Source organism: Myodes glareolus, chromosome 18 (assembly GCF_982192425.1).
Source record: "Myodes glareolus chromosome 18, mMyoGla1.1, whole genome shotgun sequence".
NCBI classification, from domain to species: Eukaryota; Metazoa; Chordata; class Mammalia; order Rodentia; family Cricetidae; genus Myodes; species Myodes glareolus.
This window is the reverse complement of record NC_142043.1, coordinates 11675015-11694367: the sequence shown is the minus strand read 5'-3', so window position 1 is coordinate 11694367 and position 19353 is coordinate 11675015. Positions and strand designations below refer to the sequence as shown.

The following is a 19353-nucleotide window of genomic DNA, read 5'->3' as shown; positions in this document are numbered from 1 at the left end:
TGGAGAGGATGAGATTGCAGAGGACAACCCTGAGTCTCAAGAAATGCTGGAGGAACAACTGGTGAGGATGTTAACCCGAGAAGTCATGGACCTAATCAGTAAGTGGCGTGTGGGGATCAGGGGAATTCACTCAGCGGCCCCACATGGGCTAGGCTTGTGGTAGAGGTTCACACTGACAAGCAGAATAGTTAAGTCAATCAGCTTATGAGTTGTAAACTAAATTGTACCATATAAGAAGACCAAACAGGATCCAAAACAGGAACTTGAATTAATGTTTACAGATCCTAGCTTGATCAAGATAGGGAAAAGTTCAGCTCTTAGACATGAACATCAATTTTCTATTTTCAGAAACGTTGAAGAATTTAATATTGGTCATTTATTCCCAAAGTCGTTAAGGATGTGTTAGTCACCTTCCCTGGTCATTTATTCTCAGAGGAGTCTAATGTCCCCCTATCTGACTGGAAGAGAGACCCACAGTCTGGTTGGGGTCCTTTCAGAATACTTCCTTCCAGTGGTGAAGCTGATTTATTCCTTGTACAGTATCTACTCATCAGCTTTCATCTGGCCAGAAGTGGCCTGAGATCAGTTGACAAGGTGACTGTCATCCGTGGGTATCAGATACTGCCTTCTGGTCTAGTAACTGTGCTCTCTTCCAGCGGCCTGCTGTGTGTCAAAGAAGACTGCTGAACACAGCGCTGCTCCCACTGTGGATGGAGATGGTAGGTGATCTGTGGCTCCACTCTGGGAGAAAGAGCCAGGATATATCTAGCTGTAGTCTTGTGCTGTTTCCTCTGTTTCTATCCAGAGTGGTTTTCTTTCTAGGATAGACAGGACTCTAAGCTCTTGCTCATTCGGTCTCTGCTCAAATGTCTCCTCCAAGAGGCCTTCATGTCTAATCTGCCGAACGTCACATGCCCAAGCACTGTGTAATCTCTTCCTGTTTATTTCAGCTACCTGCATTCCTTTATTAAATTCATTTATTATTATTATTGTCTCCCTCACTATGTAGGCTGTCAGGGAAGGGACTGTGCTGTTCCTTTTATACTCCTGTAACAGAACCCATGCCTGTTAGCATGGACTCACATATGAAATATCCTAGTATCTGCAGTGTTCTGGGTACCATCCATATGTGAGTGTGTCACATCTGAGCTTCGGCAGCCTTCCTGGGGCAGGGAGGGCTGTGTAACACTGCTCAGTACCAGCCAGCTGAGGACATTCCTGTTGGGTATTCCTCTTTGCTGTGAAAGAATGAAGCTTAATAATATTCTGCATTGCTTACAGATGAAGAGATGATGGCCACTGAAGTAGCCCCTTCATCTGTGGCAGAGCTCACAGACCTGGGCAAATGCCTGATGAAGCACGAGGTGGGTAGAGGGGACAGAGAGTACCTTTCCTCCTGGTCCAGATTCTACTTTCTTGCTCTGGGCAGATGTTCTCAGTAAACATGCAGGCGCACTGCTGCAGAAACCTGGTGTTGAGCCTCTGTAGGACTGAGCTTTTGTCTGTCCTCCCCATACAGCTATTTCTCTCCACTCCCACCCTCTGTTTTTTATTTTATTTTATTTTTTTTAAGGGACAGGGTCTCATCGCATAACCCTGGCTAGCCTGGAACTCACAGCCCAGGTTGGCTGCTGGGACTGTAGGCCCGACTTGATATATAATGCAATCAGATAAAAAATATTTATTTCCCATTTTAAACTTTCTTCCTTCCTGTTCAGGATATTTGCACAGCACTGTTAATTACAGCATTTAGTTCTCTGACCTGGAAGGATACTCTGTCTTGCCAGAGGGCAACCACACAGCTCTGCTGGCCTCTCCTCAAACAGGTATGCTTGTTCATTGTTTCAGGAATAGGTTTGTTTTGGGGGGATGGTGGGAGACATACCTAGGGCTACAAGCATGCTAGGCAAGCACTTTATCACTGGACTACATCCTTAAGTCTCTTTTTCCTTTTTCTTTTGAGACAATGGTCTGACTAAATTTTCCAAGCTAGCCTTGAACCCCAGGGAGGCTTTGACATCTTGCCGGCCTGTCTCATCCTTCAGAGTAGCTGAGGCTACAGACCTAGATCCTACCAGTTACTTTTGTATTGCTGTGACCAAGTTTACCTAATATAGACTAACTGGAAGGAGGGTTTATTTTTACTCCATTTCAGAGAGATTTCAATCTATGGTGGGTAAAGTGTGGCTAAGTTCACCATGGCAAGAGCCACAGTGATAGCTACCCACATCTTAGCAGACAGGAAGCCGAGAGCACAGGTTTTGACCAGGGGCAATTGTAGCCTTGTGACCTACTTCTGCCAGTCAGGCCCCAATTTCTAAAGGCTCCACTGCCTTCAAAATATCAAGAGATTGAGTATTCAGAACAAGATAGAGGCTCTTTGATTACTACCCCCTTCTCCTTGCCTCAGACAATTTAAGTCAGGCTCGTAGACTAAGTCAGTTGGAAGAACTGGGAGGTGGCCCCTTGAGAGGCTCCCATGGCTCCTGAGCACAGCTGTCTTCCCAGGTGATGTCTGGGACCCTGCTCGCAGATGCTGTCACATGGCTTTTCACCAGTGTGCTGAAAGGGTTACAGATGCATGGGCAGCACGATGGGTGCATGGCTTCCCTGGTCCACTTGGCCTTCCAGATATACGAGACACTGGTAAGTGGAGAGTGTATCAGGGCAGGATGGCTGGCAGTCTAGCCGCTTCACTTAACCTACCTCCCAGGATCTCGAGCTGTGATCTAAACCCAGGCATCTGCCATACTGCTTGTGCTGCCCCTGAGAGGTGGGTGTGGTGTGGAATGGGGAAGGTGACAGGCCAAACCTGCATCCATTGAGTTTATCCCCCACTTACCCAGCGCCCCAGGTATCTAGAGATAAGAGCAGTGATGGAGCAGATCCCTGAAATACACAAGGAGTCTCTGGACCAATTTGACTGCAAGCTTTTAAACCCCTCCCTTCAAAAAGCAGCTGATAAACGCCGGAAGGACCACTTTAAACGTCTCATTGCTGGCTGCATTGGAGTAAGTCATACATCCCTGTTATGACTCCCAGCCCCACACAGTTGCGCACTGTCTTATACTGTTGTGAGTGAATTCAAAACCAACTAGTCACTGACTGTTCTGCTTGTGTGTGTGTAAGACTGGCGGTGGGGGGCTCCTCTGACCCACACCCCAGACCCACTGTGAGCTGTTTCTCTTTTGTTCTCTACAGAAACCCTTGGGAGAACAGTTTCGGAAAGAAGTTCACATTAAGAACCTTCCCATGCTTTTCAAAAAACCAAAACCAATGCTGGAGACAGAAGTGTTGGACAATGAGGGGGGCGGACTGGCTACCATCTTTGAACCCTGAATCACGCTTTTAGGCATCCTTCTTCGGCCTTTGTTGTCATCTCTTCTCCCCTTTGTAGCTGATCTCTAGGCCTTCTTGTACTGCCGTCTCACTTTCCACCGCCAGCCTGGACGAGAGTGGGCCTCTACTGAAGTATTGAGAAAAGCCAGTTAGGGCTTACACCATTCCATAGAGATGTCCTAGGGAATTGGCATTCAACTTGCAATTTTGGCTTTTCCAAGAAAAGCTAGAGCACAATGGCCTTTCCCCACAGCAGCTGCACCAGCATAGACAGGAGAGGGTGCCGTGTCCAACACCATTGACCAAACTTGCAAGGGCTCAGTTTGGCTTGGACTACAATTGAGCCCCTTGCTGCTACATGCTGAACCGTCCTTAGCCAGTTGTTGTCCTTTTCTTAAGCAAGAATCTGGTCACTTGGTGGAATCCATGGGACAGGCTTTTGCTATGTACTGAGCACAGTATCCAGGGACAAGAGTAGGACAGAGTTTAAGGAACAGTGTGTTCCTTAAAATGCACATTTTGCCCTTCTATGAGTGACCCTCAGGGGTTTCCCCAGCCTCAGGGCCTACTGAGCATCACATGACACCACTGGCATCCAGACCTGGCAAGCTAGCAAAGCCACTGTCCTGGGACTGAGTCCAGGTGCCTTTGAAAGTTTCTAATGACTCTTCTCAAGGGTCGCTTCGTCTCTGGGAGGGACATGCAGCAAAGCAAGATGCCTGTTAGGAAAGGCAGATCTTTGTGTGTGTCTGTGTGCTGACAGGCACACAGCTAGGCTGGGACATGGGAACTAGTGCCAGGTCACTGTCCTTGCTGTGGCCATCCCTCTTTGCCTGGTGCTTGGGGTCTACAGGTTGTCAAAGTGATTTCAGTGTTCCCCTCCAAACTTGATAGCTGCCTTCTCCTGTCTGATTAGGGCTGTGGAGGATGTAGTTGTATTTATTATGTTGTAATATTTTTAACATCCTATGACTTCATGTTAGAAATTTTCTATTGTTTATAGAACCTTTTGTAGAAATGCTAATTCTAAAGTACATCTGCATGTCAGTAAAAATCTCCGTTTCATACAGAAGGGCCCTATCTTCCTTTTTCAAACTAGTGAGAATCTGGTTAGGGGGACTAAACCTGTTGATGGGCCAGCCAAGCTGTTAGGCAGATTTCTATCCCTGACCACCAAAACCTGGCAGCTGGCCCTCTTAGGGAAAAGGATATCTTCTGTGGAGCTGTCAGTGGCGACATGGCTGGAGCTAAAGGCAGCCTTTTTCATTGGAAGCCCAGGAGACAGGTGGCAACAAGCACTAGCTACAGCTTCTCTTCCCCACATCTACATAGCGATGGTAATTTGGCCTTTCTCAAACATCCAGGACAAAGACCTGGAAACCTTTGTTTGATCCTTAGTTGTTAATGCCAACCTTCTGAGGCAAGACTCCATATTTTTAGACAAAAAAGTCCAAAAACATTTTTGCTGGGATATCAATTTATTTACATCAAAGGCCTTACAAAGGCATAAGTGGCACATTTAATAAAATGTATTGACTGGAAATAAGACTGGAATTGGACATCTAGTCACACTTGACACAGCCATCCCAGAAATGCTATGGAAGCATCAGTCCATCTGAACTGCATCCAGCTCGTCCAAGAACCGCTGGCACTTCCCCATCAGGATTTTGATGGCTTCACTCACCAACACATCTGGTGGCAAAACTCCAGTTGACTCAACTGAAACTAGGGACCAAAGAGACACTTTAGCCCTGGCAGGATAGCTTTTACTACAAGCTAGTTCTAAATCCTATCCAAAGAGCACCAATACCGCCCCCCACTTACAGATATAATGGTCCCGAACACGGGCAAGCCGCACAGCCTTCTTCAGCTTCTCATTCCGGAAGATTTCTCTACTGAAGGTATCCAACCGAGCATTGGCAACTCTGGCCAACTTTTTACCTAAGGAAAACAATGTTACACCTTAGTCAAGTCTAAGAGCTTTTATTTTCTGCCACCTTCAAAGAGAATACACATAGGTCTTAATCCCAACAGCACACCACACACCATACCTTGCACCTCCTGCACCTCAATCACGCCTGGTGAGAAGCACCGGCTCAGTTCCTCAGCTGCCTCCCCTTCCACAGGTTCGAGCAGAGTAATGTCTGGCAGGAGTCTGTAGCTGGCTGTTGCCACTGGTGAGAACTTGGCATGATCTTTGCCTGTGAGAAACTCTGTTATTCTCCTATGCCAGGGGCTACTGCAATCAGACTTAACCCCACCCAATGGCAGACTCACGGGGTTCTCACCAATGCCCTTGACGCAGTGCATAACCAGGTCAATCTCCTGACCAGGCCTAAGCTGAGCAATGAGGATGTCGTCATGCACTGGGCGAATTGTGCCCTCCGGGAAGACATCAGCCTGGTTTCCCAAGGGGACCCATGTCATATGCCTGGTATATACTGGAGGAAAATAAGTCAGAAAATCCCAGATCCTAAAATTAGCACCCACCAGCCTGTGGGCCTTCTTCCTTACCATTGCTCACCTTTGTGGTTCACGTAGAGTTCATTGGGGTCAGAGGAATCCTTAGCAGCATTGGGATTCCTGGTACACCTGACCTGCAGCCGAAACTGCAGTGTGTCTATCTCTGTTCCTTCTTCCTCCCCTGTATAAATAAGGAGCAGAGTTTCACTAGCCCTGGCTGACCTAGAAATCATTAAGCAGAGCAGGCTGGCCTTGAGCTCAGTGCTGGGCATAAAGATAAACAACACCATGTCTGGTCCTAGCTCTAACTAGTAACTTTTCTCACAGAATAAAGGTGTCAAGCCAGCTTGGGAGACCTGAATTCAATCCCTGAAACTCAAGTAAAAACCTATGGCAAAGTTGTCCTCTGACCTTCACACCAGTGTGCACCCGCACACAAAGTTTTTTAAATAATTAAAGTACATCTGAGTGCTGGCACTATGCTGAAAGCTTGTGTGTGTGTGTGTGTGTGTGTGTGTATGTTTTATGTTTTATGTATGTATATGTATATATTGACAAAGTTGGGGCAAGGGCAAGTGTTCTCCCAGATGAAAGGCGATGTACAAAATGCAGACTACCTCGACTAAGGTACAGTAATAAACCTGGTATCTGAGCCCACAAGCTATTTAAGGACAATTCCTCCACTTAACTCGGAATCTCATCTTGTCATCCTCACCTTGGTTCCGATATTCAAAAAGACGAGGATCAGCAAGAATGGGGATGAGCCCCAGGCGGTGAGCAAGGATCTCATCCTGGACAATGGATGTGTTATTATACACCAGAACCTTTTCCACAGCCATTGTTGGCACCTGTCCAAGGAAGCAGAATCATGCAGCTGCAAAACCCAATTGATGTCCAACTATCTGCCTCCACAGGAAATTAAGAGATGGTCCTTCATTCTGTTCTTCAGATTTTTGAGACGGGTTCACTAGTCCAGGTTGGCCTCAGAATCACTCATCTTATTTATAGGTGTGGAATCCCTGGAAGGGATGGCTTTGGGGAACATTTCTACAAATGAGGTGATGACAGTTCTCCCTACTCCAACCCTCTTACCATGTCTTCTCTTACCTCAGCTAACAGAATTCTCCGGAAAGCATTAGCAATGGCAGCATCAATTCCCACCATGTCGAATTCCAACGTATTTTCATCCATATGTACTATGTCCACACGGAAATTCTAGAGGGATGGAGAAATATCTGATGGAACACCTGTTCTCTCATTTAATTTATCCTCTGTGTTTATTCCCACCCTCAATGGATTTGCACCCTCTCTCATCCTGAAGGCTTCCTCTGCCCAGGTGATGACTACACCTTTGTCACCAGTCCTGAGTTGGAGAGTTCTTGAGTTTCCTAAGAAGCCTGCCTGGTTTTGTCTTTTTCTGTTTCTTTTTCTTTTTTATATTTAAAACACGGGGTTGCCCTACATAGCCCTGGCTGTCCTCAAATTCACAGCAATACTTGCCACCATCTTCTATGTGCTAGGATTAAAGGTGTGCACCACCATGCTGGCTCTTCTGTGGGCTCAGATTAAAGGTGTGCACTATGTGTCTGGCTCTTCTATGTGCTAGAATTAAAAGTGTGCACCACCATGTATGGCTCTTCTGTGTGCTAGGATTAAAGGTGTGCACCACCATGTCTGGCTTTTCAGTTTTGTCTTCAGTTGAAGACACTAAGCAATATGGCTCCACACAACCCACAGAAGCGCTGCACTAAAGAGCAGAAATTCCCACACTACTTAGACCAGTTATTACTGCATTTCTATTTATTTTTTAATCTATCTTTAAAAAAAAAACACTTTAGTCCATTGGGTTTTTGGTTTTTTTTTTAAGATTTATTTTATATTATGTATACTGTGTTCTGTCTGCAGGCCAGAAGAGGGAATCCGATCTCATTACAAATGGCTGTGAGCCACCATGTGGTTGCTGGGAACTGAACTCGGGATCTCTGGAAGAGCAGCCAGTGCTGTAAACCACTAAGCCATTTCTCCAGCCCAGTCCATTGGTTTTTGAACACCAGTTTGGTTCTCTTATCTGATAGTCTTCCTAAAGTCTCTCTTTCACTCACCCTGTAAATATTACCTTCCCCTAGATTCTAACCTCCTGGGTGATTTCAACCACATTTTTGGCTTAAGCAACTGCTTGGCAACTCCTGAAACTTGGTCTCACTTTTAACATCACTTCAAATATCATCCACTTTATCTATACACATCACTCTTGAGATATAGTTCTCCAGTGGGGCAGGAGAGATGGCTCAGCAGTTAAGAGCACTGCTCTTAAACAACTGGATTTGGTTTCCAGCATCGACATGGTGGCTCACCACCATCCATAACTCCAGTTCCAGGAACCTAACTCCTTTCTCAGACTTCCTGGGTCACCAGCCACACACATGAATCATAAATAAACACACATGCAGGCAAACAAATAAACCCAAAACATTTTTTTACGTTCCAAATCACAAGGTCCATTTTCACTCACACAGCCCTCACCAAAGCAATGGTACAGATTTGTTCTCACTTCCGCTATCAGTGGCATATGCATGCCCTCGATCTCAGCTCCCACACACAAATCTAGCAGAATTCATTTCCTCCCAGCTAGTAAGGTCGCAAAATTTGATCGGTCTACTGAAAAATTCTCATTAAGCCGGTATTGCACGCCTTTAATGTCAGCACTTGGAAGACAGAGGCAAGTTTCAGGATAGCCAAGGATACGTAGAGAAACCCTGTCTCAAAAAAACAAAAACGCTCTCTATTAGCTTGCACCCCAATCTTGTCTACCACTCATGCCGACGTGATGACATCTGACAGTAATGAACTGCTGGAACAGACTCAGAGCAAACCTTACAAAACCGTGCATACTAACACTCCAATTAGGCCTTCGTTGCTCACTTTTTTTTTTTTCCGGTTTTTCGAGACACGGTTTCTCTGTAGCTTTGGAGCCTGTCCTGGAACTAGCTCTTGTAGACCAGGCTGGCCTCGAAACCACAGAGATCCCCTGCCTCTGCCTCCCGAGTGCTGGGATTAAAGGCGTGTACCACCACCGCCTGGCCACTGCTCAACCTTTATTCAAAGTTAAAAAACTGAATTCAGATGTCACTTCCTTCACTGACCTTTAACTACGACCCTCCAATGGGCTGGATTCGGTGTATCTATGTGATTTCTCTGCCCCAGCCATCCTCACCGATAACTCATTACGCTGGAATCACTTATTTACATGGCCCATTACCCCCACCGAGAGCGAACAACTTGTTCCAGGAACAGGAGCTGTGCCTGACGTCCATGGTGCTCCTAGCACATGGCTCAATTTACGTTTTATGAAAGCAGCGACTCCCAACCCAAAACTTGTGAGGTCTGGCCCCGCAAGCCGTCTGGTCACCTCCAGCTCCACCCACCTTCTCGAAGCGGTCCTGGTCCCAAGCATCATCATAACCCGAATAGTTACCGGGGAAGTCAGTGGTGTGGACCTAGAAGAAACAGAGGAGATCCGTTCACGACACGGCAGTGAAGCCGGGACCCAAACAGGGCCTCCTCCTCCATATCCCGCCTCTTTCTCCTCAGTTCAGACCAGAGCTTACATTGCGAACCCCAAACTCTCCTAGAACCACGCGAGTTCGCATCTCCTCCACAGCCTGAGTCGCCGCCATTTTCCACCACGCACCGCCAGAGAAGCCTCCAAATCCGCGCACGCGTACAACCGCCCGTCGCTGTCTCCGCGGCAACGCTCCGCCTCCTGAGCTCTTAAACGTCGCGATATCATGCCCCGCCTCTGTCCACGTCCTTCACTTCCGGACGTCAATTGGGGCCAAACATCCGGGTTTCTCCTTTTTGCATTCTTGCTGGTACTACCTCGCCCCTCTCTCTTGCCTGGACGTTTCTTTCACTTGGGCTCAGGTCTCACACTGTTCCCACGAGCACGAGCTTCAGCGACGGAAAGCCTCGAGGGACATGGCGACTACGGCGACGCCGGCAAGCGGCGTCCGAAATGGAGCTGGCCCGGAATGGGGAGGCTTCGAAGAAAACATCCAGGTATTGAGAGTTCCGGCTGCCAGCAGCCCCCCCCCCCCACGGCTGACGGCCGTCCCGAGTGTGGCTGCTGTTCTCGCGCGCGGCGTGGAAGTCGGCAACACCTTCTGACCTCTCTTGAGTCGGCCACGCGAAAGTCTGTAGCTCTTGTGCTGACGTGAAAGGGCCAGGCTAAGGCTCCAGCGGGCCTCGGTCTCTGCTTGCCCGGAGCTGTGCGGACGGGGTGGGAGGTCTGTCTGGGTCAGGCACAGTGTAGGGCTAAGAGGATAGGAGTCACTGGCACGCCTTAAAGATAGACTGTGTGCATAGGCTTGTTTGAAGGTTGGGGAAGGCAGATGGGCTCTTGTGCAGCTCTCCGGAGCTTCGAAAGAGAAAGTAGGAAAACAACGTGAATTGGAGACGAGTACTAGATTTTCTGGACTACGAAAGTGTGGCGACCAAGTGTGCCAACAGTGAAAGGAAGGAGTGTGGCACTGTGGGTAGCAATTCCATCCGTGGAAGAGCAAAGCCTCAGCCCATGAGATGAGCAGAGAACAGATGGGCCCCTCACTCTAGCAGCCATTGTCTTCACAGGGTGGGGGCTCGGCAGTGATTGATATGGAGAACATGGATGATACCTCAGGCTCCAGCTTCGAGGATATGGGTGAGTTACATCAGCGCCTGCGTGAGGAAGAAGTGGACGCTGATGCAGCTGCTGCAGAAGAGGAGGATGGAGAGTTCCTTGGCATGAAAGGCTTTAAGGGACAGCTGAGCCGGCAGGTGGCTGACCAGGTAAGCAGATGGGAAAGTGGACCCATGTATGCCCCAAGTTGATGGAGGTTTTTCAGTTAGAATTACACAGAAATCCCAGCAGAGACGAGATAACAGCCCGGAGCCAAGAGTGTAATAATACCATCTCCCTTCAGATGTGGCAGGCAGGGAAGAGGCAAGCTTCCAGGGCCTTCAGTCTATATGCCAACATCGACATCCTGAGACCATACTTTGATGTGGAGCCTGCCCAGGTCCGAAGCAGGTGAGGAGCCTTCTCAGACCAGTCTGTCCTCCCTTCCAGTCCTTACCCAGACTAGAGTCAGATACTGAGCCCAAACTCTGGTGGGCTCCCCTACTGTAACCCCATCACCCTAGTCACCAAACCTGCTTCAGACTACAGTGTGGTGAAAGTCCGTCGGCTGTGTCCTCTGTCCAGCGTGTTAGCCACCTTCCCTCCACACCTCGCTCTAACAGTGCTCGCTCTGTTCTCGTTCCTCCCAGACTTCTAGACAATTCTACTCTCTTCCACCAGGCAGCTCTTCAAGCGGCAATACGTTCTTATTCCTGGGCCGGTCTCCCCAGAGACCAGCTGCACCTCACAAGCAAGCTCTGCTATCATGAGCATAGTCATTAGCTGACTTCTCAAGAACTGAATTCAATCCTGGCTTGGTTCTTTCTCAACCCTGAACCAGTGCTGATACAGAGCCCAGGGTCCTGTCCACTGAGGTTTTATTATGTGATACTGGATTCATTGTTGAGGATAGGTGGGAGCCTTGCCATTGAGTGCAGTCACAACACAGTGCTCTAGTACGACTGTGGCACACACAGGAGGGACACTTGAGCCCTGAAAGGGCTTCCCAGAAGAAGTAGTGTCTTAACTAAAAAGAATAATCCAAGAAACCTTGCTAAAACACAAGAATAAGCGAAGGTATAGTAGTCGTAGACAAAGAGAGAAATTACCTCTTTTTTTATTCTGTGTGCATGTCCATACCACTTCAAGTACATTTCTCAAGAAAAATGCCCACTGCCTGGAAGAATATAAGTAGTTGCACTGCTCTCAGGGCTTCCACATTTCCACTTACGTTCGCCTGTCTTCTGTAGGCCATGTAGTAAATCCTCTGGTCTCTCCAAGTTTTACAGGTAGCTGCTATTCCACTCACCTCAGAGAGTTGACCTTGCGGAAAGTGATTCCTTTCTTTCCCTGCCTTTCCCCTTCCCCCCTCATTCAGTACGTCCTCTGGCCCCGCCCTGTCCCCTGGTGATAGAGACGTGAGTAAGATGCAGACCCTGCCCTCCAGAACCTCAGTATATTGCTGCATCTGCTCTCCTCTCCTCTCCTAGGCTCCTGGAGTCCATGATCCCTATCAAGATGGTCAGCTTCCCCCAGGTGACTAGGGAATGGCATGTGTGTGGAGCCGGGGAGATATCGGGTAGAGTGTGGGCCACCAGATCCAGCCCCTAGTCTGAATGTGTTGTGTACTGACAGAAAGTCGCCGGTGAGCTCTACGGACCCCTCATGCTGGTCTTCACATTGGTTGCTATCCTCCTCCATGGGATGAAGACTTCTGACACCATTATCGTAAGCAGGACACAGAGCAGGCGGTGGGGCTGATGTAGGGTGAAGACTGCTGAGGATATGATGGTGTGGTACATGAGTGAAGCCAGGGTGAGGCAAGGTCAGAGGTGTCTCAGCCCTAAGCAAAGCCTTCACCCCACAGCGGGAGGGCACTCTGATGGGCACAGCCATTGGCACCTGCTTCGGATACTGGCTGGGTGTCTCGTCCTTCATTTATTTCCTTGCCTACCTGTGCAATGCCCAGATCACCATGCTCCAGATGCTTGCACTGCTGGTAAGGAGCCGATCCTGGGAGTGGGCAAGGGAGAGCCCGAGATCAGTAAGGTCTTGGTCTGCTGCTCTCCAGGAATCTGTGGACCTGGGATGGGAGGAGCAGACCAAAGAGCCCTCCATGGAGTCAAAGGACACTCCAGCCCAAGTGATGGTGCCCTCATCTCTCTCTCCCCCCAGGGCTATGGCCTGTTCGGGCACTGTATTGTCCTGTTCATCACCTATAATATTCACCTTCATTCCCTCTTCTACCTCTTCTGGCTGCTGGTGGGTGGGCTCTCCACCCTGCGCATGGTAAGCTGAGCAGGTTTTGCTGTCCACCCCACAAAGGACTCTACAAGTTTTGCCCTGGCTATCTTCTCCATCCATCCTTTTAAAAACAGGCCTTCTGAACTGTATACCTGTGGCCCTAGGTGGCAGTGTTGGTGTCACGGACTGTAGGCCCCACCCAGCGGCTGCTCCTCTGTGGCACACTGGCAGCTCTGCACATGCTCTTTCTGCTCTATCTGCATTTTGCCTACCACAAGGTGGTAGAGGGTAAGTGGCAGGAGGGTCTGTAGTGGGGAGTGGGCTGGACGAGCAGACCCGGGGGCCTGTCTGGCCAGTTCTCACTCATCCTCCATCCTTCCTCCTTTAGGGATCCTGGACACCCTGGAGGGCCCCAATATCCCACCCATGCAGAGGGTCCCTAGAGACATCCCTGCGGTGCTCCCTGCTGTCAGGCTTCCTGTCACTGTGGTTAATGCCACTGCCAAGGCAATAGCAGTGACCGTGCAGTCACACTGACCCTACCTGAAAGCCTTGGCCAGCCCTGAACCCCAGCTCTGGAGCAGAGGAAGACTGAAGGACAGTACTAAGGACGTGTATCTCTTTGAGGTCTGCAGCAGACACTGAGCTGTCGCTCTTAAACACCTCCTTGGCATGGGGCTTGGCTTCTGAAGGCACAAGGCCAGAAACTCCTGGCCAGGACTGCAAGCCTCTGCAGCCAAGTGCAGAATATGGGTCAGCTCTTCTGAGGCCCTCACCACCTACCCCTTTTTTCTCTCCCTTCCCCTCTTGTCTTGCTAAATATAGACTTGGTAATTAAAATATTGATTGACATCTGGAACTACAGCTCCTGTTCCAGCCATTCTCTGTCACCCTACCTCAGATAGACATTTCTATTCTGTCAGCAGTGCTAATGTCGTGTGCCTTCTATACCCCCACTTGGGCAGGGTGAAGGAAGGACAGGCAGTAGCTGATTATAGAAACTGCCCCTGAGGGCTAGAGATACTTGACCCACAGGACAGCAGGCAGGGCCAAGCATGAGAGCCACAGTCCTCACATATATGTACACCAGGCTTAAGTCTAGGCTGGCTGTGCTTTGGAGAAGCCAATGCAGCGATGACAAATGAACAAGTTTCCACTGACATCATTGCAAGGACCTCTGCACCTGGGCCACTGTCAGATAGTGTCCACATGCAGCTGATATTTGAAGCCAAAGATGGTTTTACTGAGGCTTAGTTTTCTCTCTTCCCTCCCAGTGTTATTTTTTGAGCAGCACCACTCTTTAGCCTCCATTGAAAAAGTAAATTCAGGCTGAGTGTGATGGTGTATTCCTTTTAATCCCAGCACTCAGGAGGCAGAGGCTGGTGGTTCTCTGTGACATCAAGGCCAGCCTTGTCTACAAAATGAGTTCCAGGCCAGTTAGGGCCAGACCCTGTTTCAACAAAAAGTAAATTCAGAGTGCTAGTTAAAAGCAGATACTGCTTTTTGGGAGGACTTGAGTTCCATTCCCGGCATCCATGGGGGATGGCTCACAACTGCTTGTAACTCCCCTTCAGCCTCAGGAGCTCCAGTGAACTCCGCGGGCACCTGTACTCACTGCACAGACACATGCGTACACAATTACAAATACAACATGGGGCTTGGGAAGATCACTCTTGGGGAGTATACTGCTCTTGCAGAGGACCTGAATTCAGTAGTTCAGCTCCAACTTCCAAGGTGGCTGGCTCAGATTTTCCTGTAACTCTGGCTCCCTTCTGGCTTCTGCAAGCATCTATACACCTGTAAGGTAAACAAAAAAAAAAAAAAAACTTTCTAAAAATTTTACATAAATTCAAATAGTTAACAGAGGGAAGAGGAGGGCTTTTGGCTTTACTAGGGTTTTTTTGTTTTTGGATTTGTTTGGTTTTTTGTTTTTTCGGGGGGACGGCTAGGGAGAGTTCCAGACAAAGTCTCTTTATGAAGCTTAGCTCTGTCTATCCTGGAACTCACTGTAGACGAGGCTGGTTTTGAACTCACTAAGATCTGCCTGCCTCTGTCTCCCAAGTGCTGGGATTATAGGTGTGTGCCACCACAGTCCAATTTTTAGCTCACTTTTTTAAAAGGAAAAAAATAACACTTCTTCCTATTACACTGCCCTGTTGCACAAATGAAGTTCCCATTGCAATCATAGGGATAAAATTCGATTTCACTTTGCTCCAGTCACTTTACACATCCCCACACCCACCCCACACCGATCCCCACAGCTTTGGGTTGATGTGACACCCTTTGATTTTGGCAATCCCATTCTCCTGGATATTAAAACGTCTTCGAGGCTGGTTCACCTGCCCTACGCTAGGGATTCTGTCCTGCGCTGCCATATTGACCGGGAAGTCCCCGTAGACCGGAATCCCCACGCATGCTACGCCTCGCGTCACTGGGTTATGGGGGCGGGGCGCAGCACGGATTAAAGGGCCTAGGGACTGATTGTCCAGGGTCTTGGAGACGGCGCAGAATCTCTGGGTTTAGACTTTAAGAATGGAAAAGCACTGGAGAATAAGTAAAAGAAGTCGAAATAGCACCAAAGGCTGTCTCAACGTGACTTGCCTCCATCCTGAATCCCTCTACCTTCTTTTCACGCTGTCAGGCCCTCGGATCTTAGTTCTTCGCCCTAAGACAAGCATCGTGCTCCGGCCGCGTGGTTCACACCGGGAGGGGCGGGGCAAGAGCCAGTGACGCAACCGTTGCTATAGGAACTCGCCGCCTGCTCCGGTGCAGCAGCCTAAGCGGAGCTGCATCCCTCCCCGGCTGTCCCGAGAGCCGTGCTGCCGGGCCCGCGGCCCGCAGAGCGGGCGCGGCCTCCAAAGCCGCGAGGGAAAGGACCAACGCGGGGCGGCTGCGGCTCTGTCCCCGGGCCGCCCCCGCCCCCGCGCCGCTCTTCCGCGTCTCCGCATCCCGGGCCCGCGCCTGCTTTCGCTCCCGCCGCGGCCCGGGCTCGCTTCGTCGCCGCCACAGCCACGGTTGCCTCGGCTCCGCCGCAGCCTCTGCCGCCTCTGCTCCGGCTGCGACCCCAACTGAGATCGAGACCTCAGTCCCTGCCCCGCCCCAGACCGCAGTCGGGCCAACTTCTGCCCAGGCCGGGACACCGGCGCCAGCCCCGGAGGCCCAGTCGTGGGACCATGCTGCCCAGCTCCATCCAGATTTCGGGGGAGCCGCTGTCAGGCGCTGAGGTGCGGGACATCTGCCGCGGCCTGCGCGACAACGCGGTGCGCCTGCTCTCGCTGCGCGGTTGTCGCCTGTGCGACCGCGACTTTGGACGCATCTGCCGGGCCCTAGCTGGAGCCACATCCCTGGCGCAGCTCAACCTTAACCTGGGCGTCGTGTCCAGCCCCAGCCGCATCAAGCAGCTGGCGGAAGCGCTTCGGACCAACCGCTCCATCCAGTCCCTCTTGTGAGTGTGTCCCCTCGCAAGGGGGTCCTGGCTACTGCATCCCCTACCACCTCCTGTATCTCCACATTACCTTCCAGTACCTGTTTTTCCACCGTCCCGCCTTCACAACCTCTAATGCACACCTCATCTTTCTTCTGGGTCCACCACACCCTTCCAGAAACATGGATCATTTCTAGACTTTGCTCCACATTCGGCCCCTCAGGAGAGCTGGAATGCCTAGCTCTTCCTGGTAGGGAATGTCGTTCCTCCCCACCCCATCCCCAGTTACTTCATTATGAAGCCCCTCATTTCTGAGGAAGGATCACCTCCCATGGACTACACCCCAGCCCTTCCCACTGAAAGATCTCAGAGACACCGTGAGCATGTATGCCGGCTCCCCAGTCCACTACCCACACCGTTCCCTGTGCAATGTTCTCATTACCAGTTCCTACAACAGAAAGAAACCAGATTCCCTTTCCATCGTACGCCTTCAAATCTAGAATTTCCGTTTTTCCTCCCATTCTTGTCTCGGGGAGGGGCAGCTTTCTCAGATAAAGCTCGTGATTCAAATTTAATCTCATCTCAACCTTCAGCCTGCACGGGAGCCCACTGACGGACGCGGGACTGGCCTTGCTGAACCCTGCCCTGGCTCTCCACCCTGCCCTTGTGGCTCTTGACCTGGGGGACTGCATGCTGGGTGATGAAGCCATCAACCTCATCTGTGGCCTCCTCCCTCCAGATGGGGCGAAGTCTGGTGAGCAGGGCCCTTCTGAGTGCATGGCCTAGCGACTGAGGAAGGCTGAATGCAGAGAAGGGGGTGTGGCCCAGTGCTGAGAGCTGGGAGGGTGCAGTAAGAATGCCTTCTTACCCTTCTTAGGAAGGGAGAAGTTCAGGGGCTGAGCCAAGTGGAAACAATGGTGATCCAAGCAGGGTAGGTGTGAGTAGGTCCCTAATTGCTCCAGACTACTATGGCTGGGGGCAAGGTGTCTCCTAGCCATTAGGCTAATCCCATAGACGCGTGGTAGAGAAGGGACTGGAGAAGGGTCTGACTCTACCCATCCTGGATTCTAGGTTTGAAGGAGCTAACACTGAGTGCCAACCCTGGTATCACCCCTAAGGGCTGGAGCCGCCTTGCCATTGCTGTGGCCCACAGCTCCCAAGTCCGTGTCCTCAACTTGGACTACAACCCCCTGGGTGAGCTTAAGATCATTCCTTTCAATTTTCACTGCTTCTTCCCCATCCAAAGACCACCAGTTGCCACACATAGTAACCCCCACTCAATGAAGGGAAGATGAATGAAAACCCCCAGAGGTCTTTAAGGAGCCAGATGACCAACAGGTAGGTTAAAGCCTCCATCAGAACCCGTGGATCTGATTCATCTCACTCCCTTCCTGGCCGCTCACCTGCATCTCCCACCAGGCATGGTGGTCCTGACCAGGACTAAGGACTAACAGACCCTGTTATCTCAGGTAGCTGAGAATTTGTGCTGTCTCCCTAGGTGACCATGTGGCAGGGATGCTGGCTGTAGCTGTGGCCTCAAGCCGTACCCTAGAAGTCCTAGACTTGGAGGGCACAGGACTCACCAACCAGTCAGCTCAGGTGAGAGGGCATTATGTTTTGGAGACAAGCTAGGTGAGTGAAATAATCCATGCTGGGGACAGACCCAAGGGCTGCCTAAATTGTGTTCATTATTTGTTTTTATTTGTTTTTGTTTTTTTTTTCAAGACAGGGTTTCTCTGTGTAACCGTCCTGGCGGTCCTGGAACTTGCTTTGTAGACCAAGCTGGCCTCGAACTCACTGAGATCCACCTGCCTCTGCCTCCCAAGTGTGCACCATCACCACCCAGCTTCATTGTTTTAATTTCATAATTTATTTTTTGTGAATGTTTTACCTGTATGTCTGTGGTGCCCATGGAGGTCAGAAGGTGGTGTCAGACCACTTGCATCTGGAGTTAGATGGTGATGAACAGCCATGTGGGGTGCTGGGAAGAGCAGCCATTGGTCTTAACCACTGAGCCACACCTCTCCTGTTCATTCTTTTCTGTACTCTTTTCTCTGTTCCCCAGACCCTACTGGACATGGTAGAAAATTACCCGACAGCTTTGCGGAGCCTGGTGTTGGCTGAGAACAGCATTAGCCCAGAGCTGCAGCAGCAGATCTGTGACCTCCTCTCTGAAGGGGAAGAAGAGGAAGAGGTAGCAGGAGGGGCTGTGGACACCCAGGAGTGGGGGAGAGGCCGGGAGCCTGCTCCCCACCAGCGGGGTAGCAGCTCCTGGATGTGCCCCAGCGGTAAGAACCTGGAGAATGAATGAGAGCTAGGTCTGGAAGATTTGGAACAAGGGGGTGGTGCTGGGAAACCAGGCCATGGCTTTCACCTGTCTGTGACACTCACTAAGGAACATCCTTTGCCCTTTCCCAGATCCCAGCTCTCAGATGGTGCTGATGACATCAGGACTAGGGGACAGTCTGTTGGCTGAGACCGAGATGTGACTCTCCACTTGGGCTCTGCGCATCATTACATTTGTATGTGTCCCACTACCTTCCTCCACATGGCAGGGCAAGGGCCTGGCTGGGGCTCTGGCAGCTGTCACTGGGCAAATAGCCTTGGGGGATGGGGTGGGGACGGGACTTGAACCCAGGGTACTGACTTTGAACTTGTTGGCAGCTCTGGCTGCAACCCGCTGGCTCGGAACAGATTTTATAAACTGCACAACCTGGCTTGTAGCTGTAGTCACTGGGGGATGACCAGTGGGAGGGACTGTCAGTACCACTAATCAGTGCTGGGGGGGATATCACCCTACAGCTCAGACTGTAGGTCAGCCTAGGTCTAGGACCTAGGGGTCCTGGGAGTTCAGACGCCTGAGCGAGAAACTGGGCTGAATTTTGTCCTCCTTGTACAGGAAAGCTTAATATTAGCCCCGGCTGTTATCTGACACCTCCTCCTCATGCCTTGGCCAAGGGAAGCCAGGTAGAATAGGCTAAAGGGGAGTCTCTGGCAAAGACTAGAAGTTGGATTAGAAATGCTTAAATGTTGGACAAGTGTTCAGCAGTTAACACTTGACTTCAGTTCCAGAGTACCAAACCTCTGGTCTCCGTGGGCACCTGCATGCACATCTGCGCACATGCATGCACACACACAAACACTCAAAAAATGTTAGCTAGGCATGGTAGGTCACACCACTAATCCCAGCACTGGAGGCAGAGGGCAGAGGGTTCTGTGAATTCTA

General features: G+C 50.3%; 4 protein-coding genes across 5 annotated transcripts in view; 3 read left to right on the top strand and 1 right to left on the bottom strand.

Moving 5' to 3' along the window:
* Positions 1-4411, top strand: part of Xpo5 (exportin 5) — a 39636-nt gene extending 35225 nt beyond the window's left edge. Inside the window, exons 26-32 of the mRNA XM_048445272.3 lie at positions 1-98; positions 657-719; positions 1282-1364; positions 1719-1826; positions 2509-2646; positions 2847-3011; positions 3202-4411. Coding sequence (XP_048301229.1) covers positions 1-98; positions 657-719; positions 1282-1364; positions 1719-1826; positions 2509-2646; positions 2847-3011; positions 3202-3339 — 793 coding nt within the window. The 3' untranslated portion in view covers positions 3340-4411. The remainder of the gene's footprint in view (positions 99-656; positions 720-1281; positions 1365-1718; positions 1827-2508; positions 2647-2846; positions 3012-3201) is intronic.
* A 387-nt stretch (positions 4412-4798) lies between these two features.
* Polr1c (RNA polymerase I and III subunit C) lies at positions 4799-9564 on the bottom strand. The gene is made up of 9 exons (XM_087897964.1): positions 9411-9564; positions 9228-9299; positions 6910-7017; positions 6518-6650; positions 5864-5983; positions 5628-5780; positions 5391-5540; positions 5164-5280; positions 4799-5064 (listed from the first exon to the last, which is right to left on the bottom strand). The coding sequence occupies exons 1-9, from the start codon at positions 9477-9479 to the stop codon at positions 4946-4948; spliced, it is 1041 nt and encodes a 346-aa protein (XP_087754090.1). The 5' UTR covers positions 9480-9564; the 3' UTR covers positions 4799-4945.
* A 42-nt stretch (positions 9565-9606) lies between these two features.
* On the top strand, positions 9607-13567 carry Yipf3 (Yip1 domain family member 3). Of its 2 annotated transcripts, XM_048445276.3 has the most exons (9): positions 9609-9861; positions 10432-10629; positions 10764-10870; positions 11950-11995; positions 12095-12187; positions 12327-12458; positions 12635-12748; positions 12868-12991; positions 13092-13567. In XM_048445276.3, exons 1-9 carry the CDS (start codon positions 9781-9783, stop codon positions 13238-13240), a joined length of 1044 nt encoding a protein of 347 aa, XP_048301233.1. In that variant the 5' UTR covers positions 9609-9780; the 3' UTR covers positions 13241-13567. The 2 variants fall into 2 exon arrangements, with proteins under 2 accessions (XP_085535453.1, XP_048301233.1); XM_085679327.2 differs by lacking the exon at positions 12635-12748 and having other exon boundaries at positions 9607-9861.
* Positions 13568-13706: 139 nt separating this feature from the next.
* On the top strand, positions 13707-18844 carry Lrrc73 (leucine rich repeat containing 73). Its single transcript, XM_048445288.3, has 6 exons — positions 13707-16148; positions 16721-16881; positions 17199-17321; positions 17626-17726; positions 18193-18415; positions 18546-18844. The coding sequence occupies exons 1-6, from the start codon at positions 15877-15879 to the stop codon at positions 18614-18616; spliced, it is 951 nt and encodes a 316-aa protein (XP_048301245.1). The 5' UTR covers positions 13707-15876; the 3' UTR covers positions 18617-18844.
* The last annotated feature ends 509 nt before the right edge of the window (positions 18845-19353 follow it).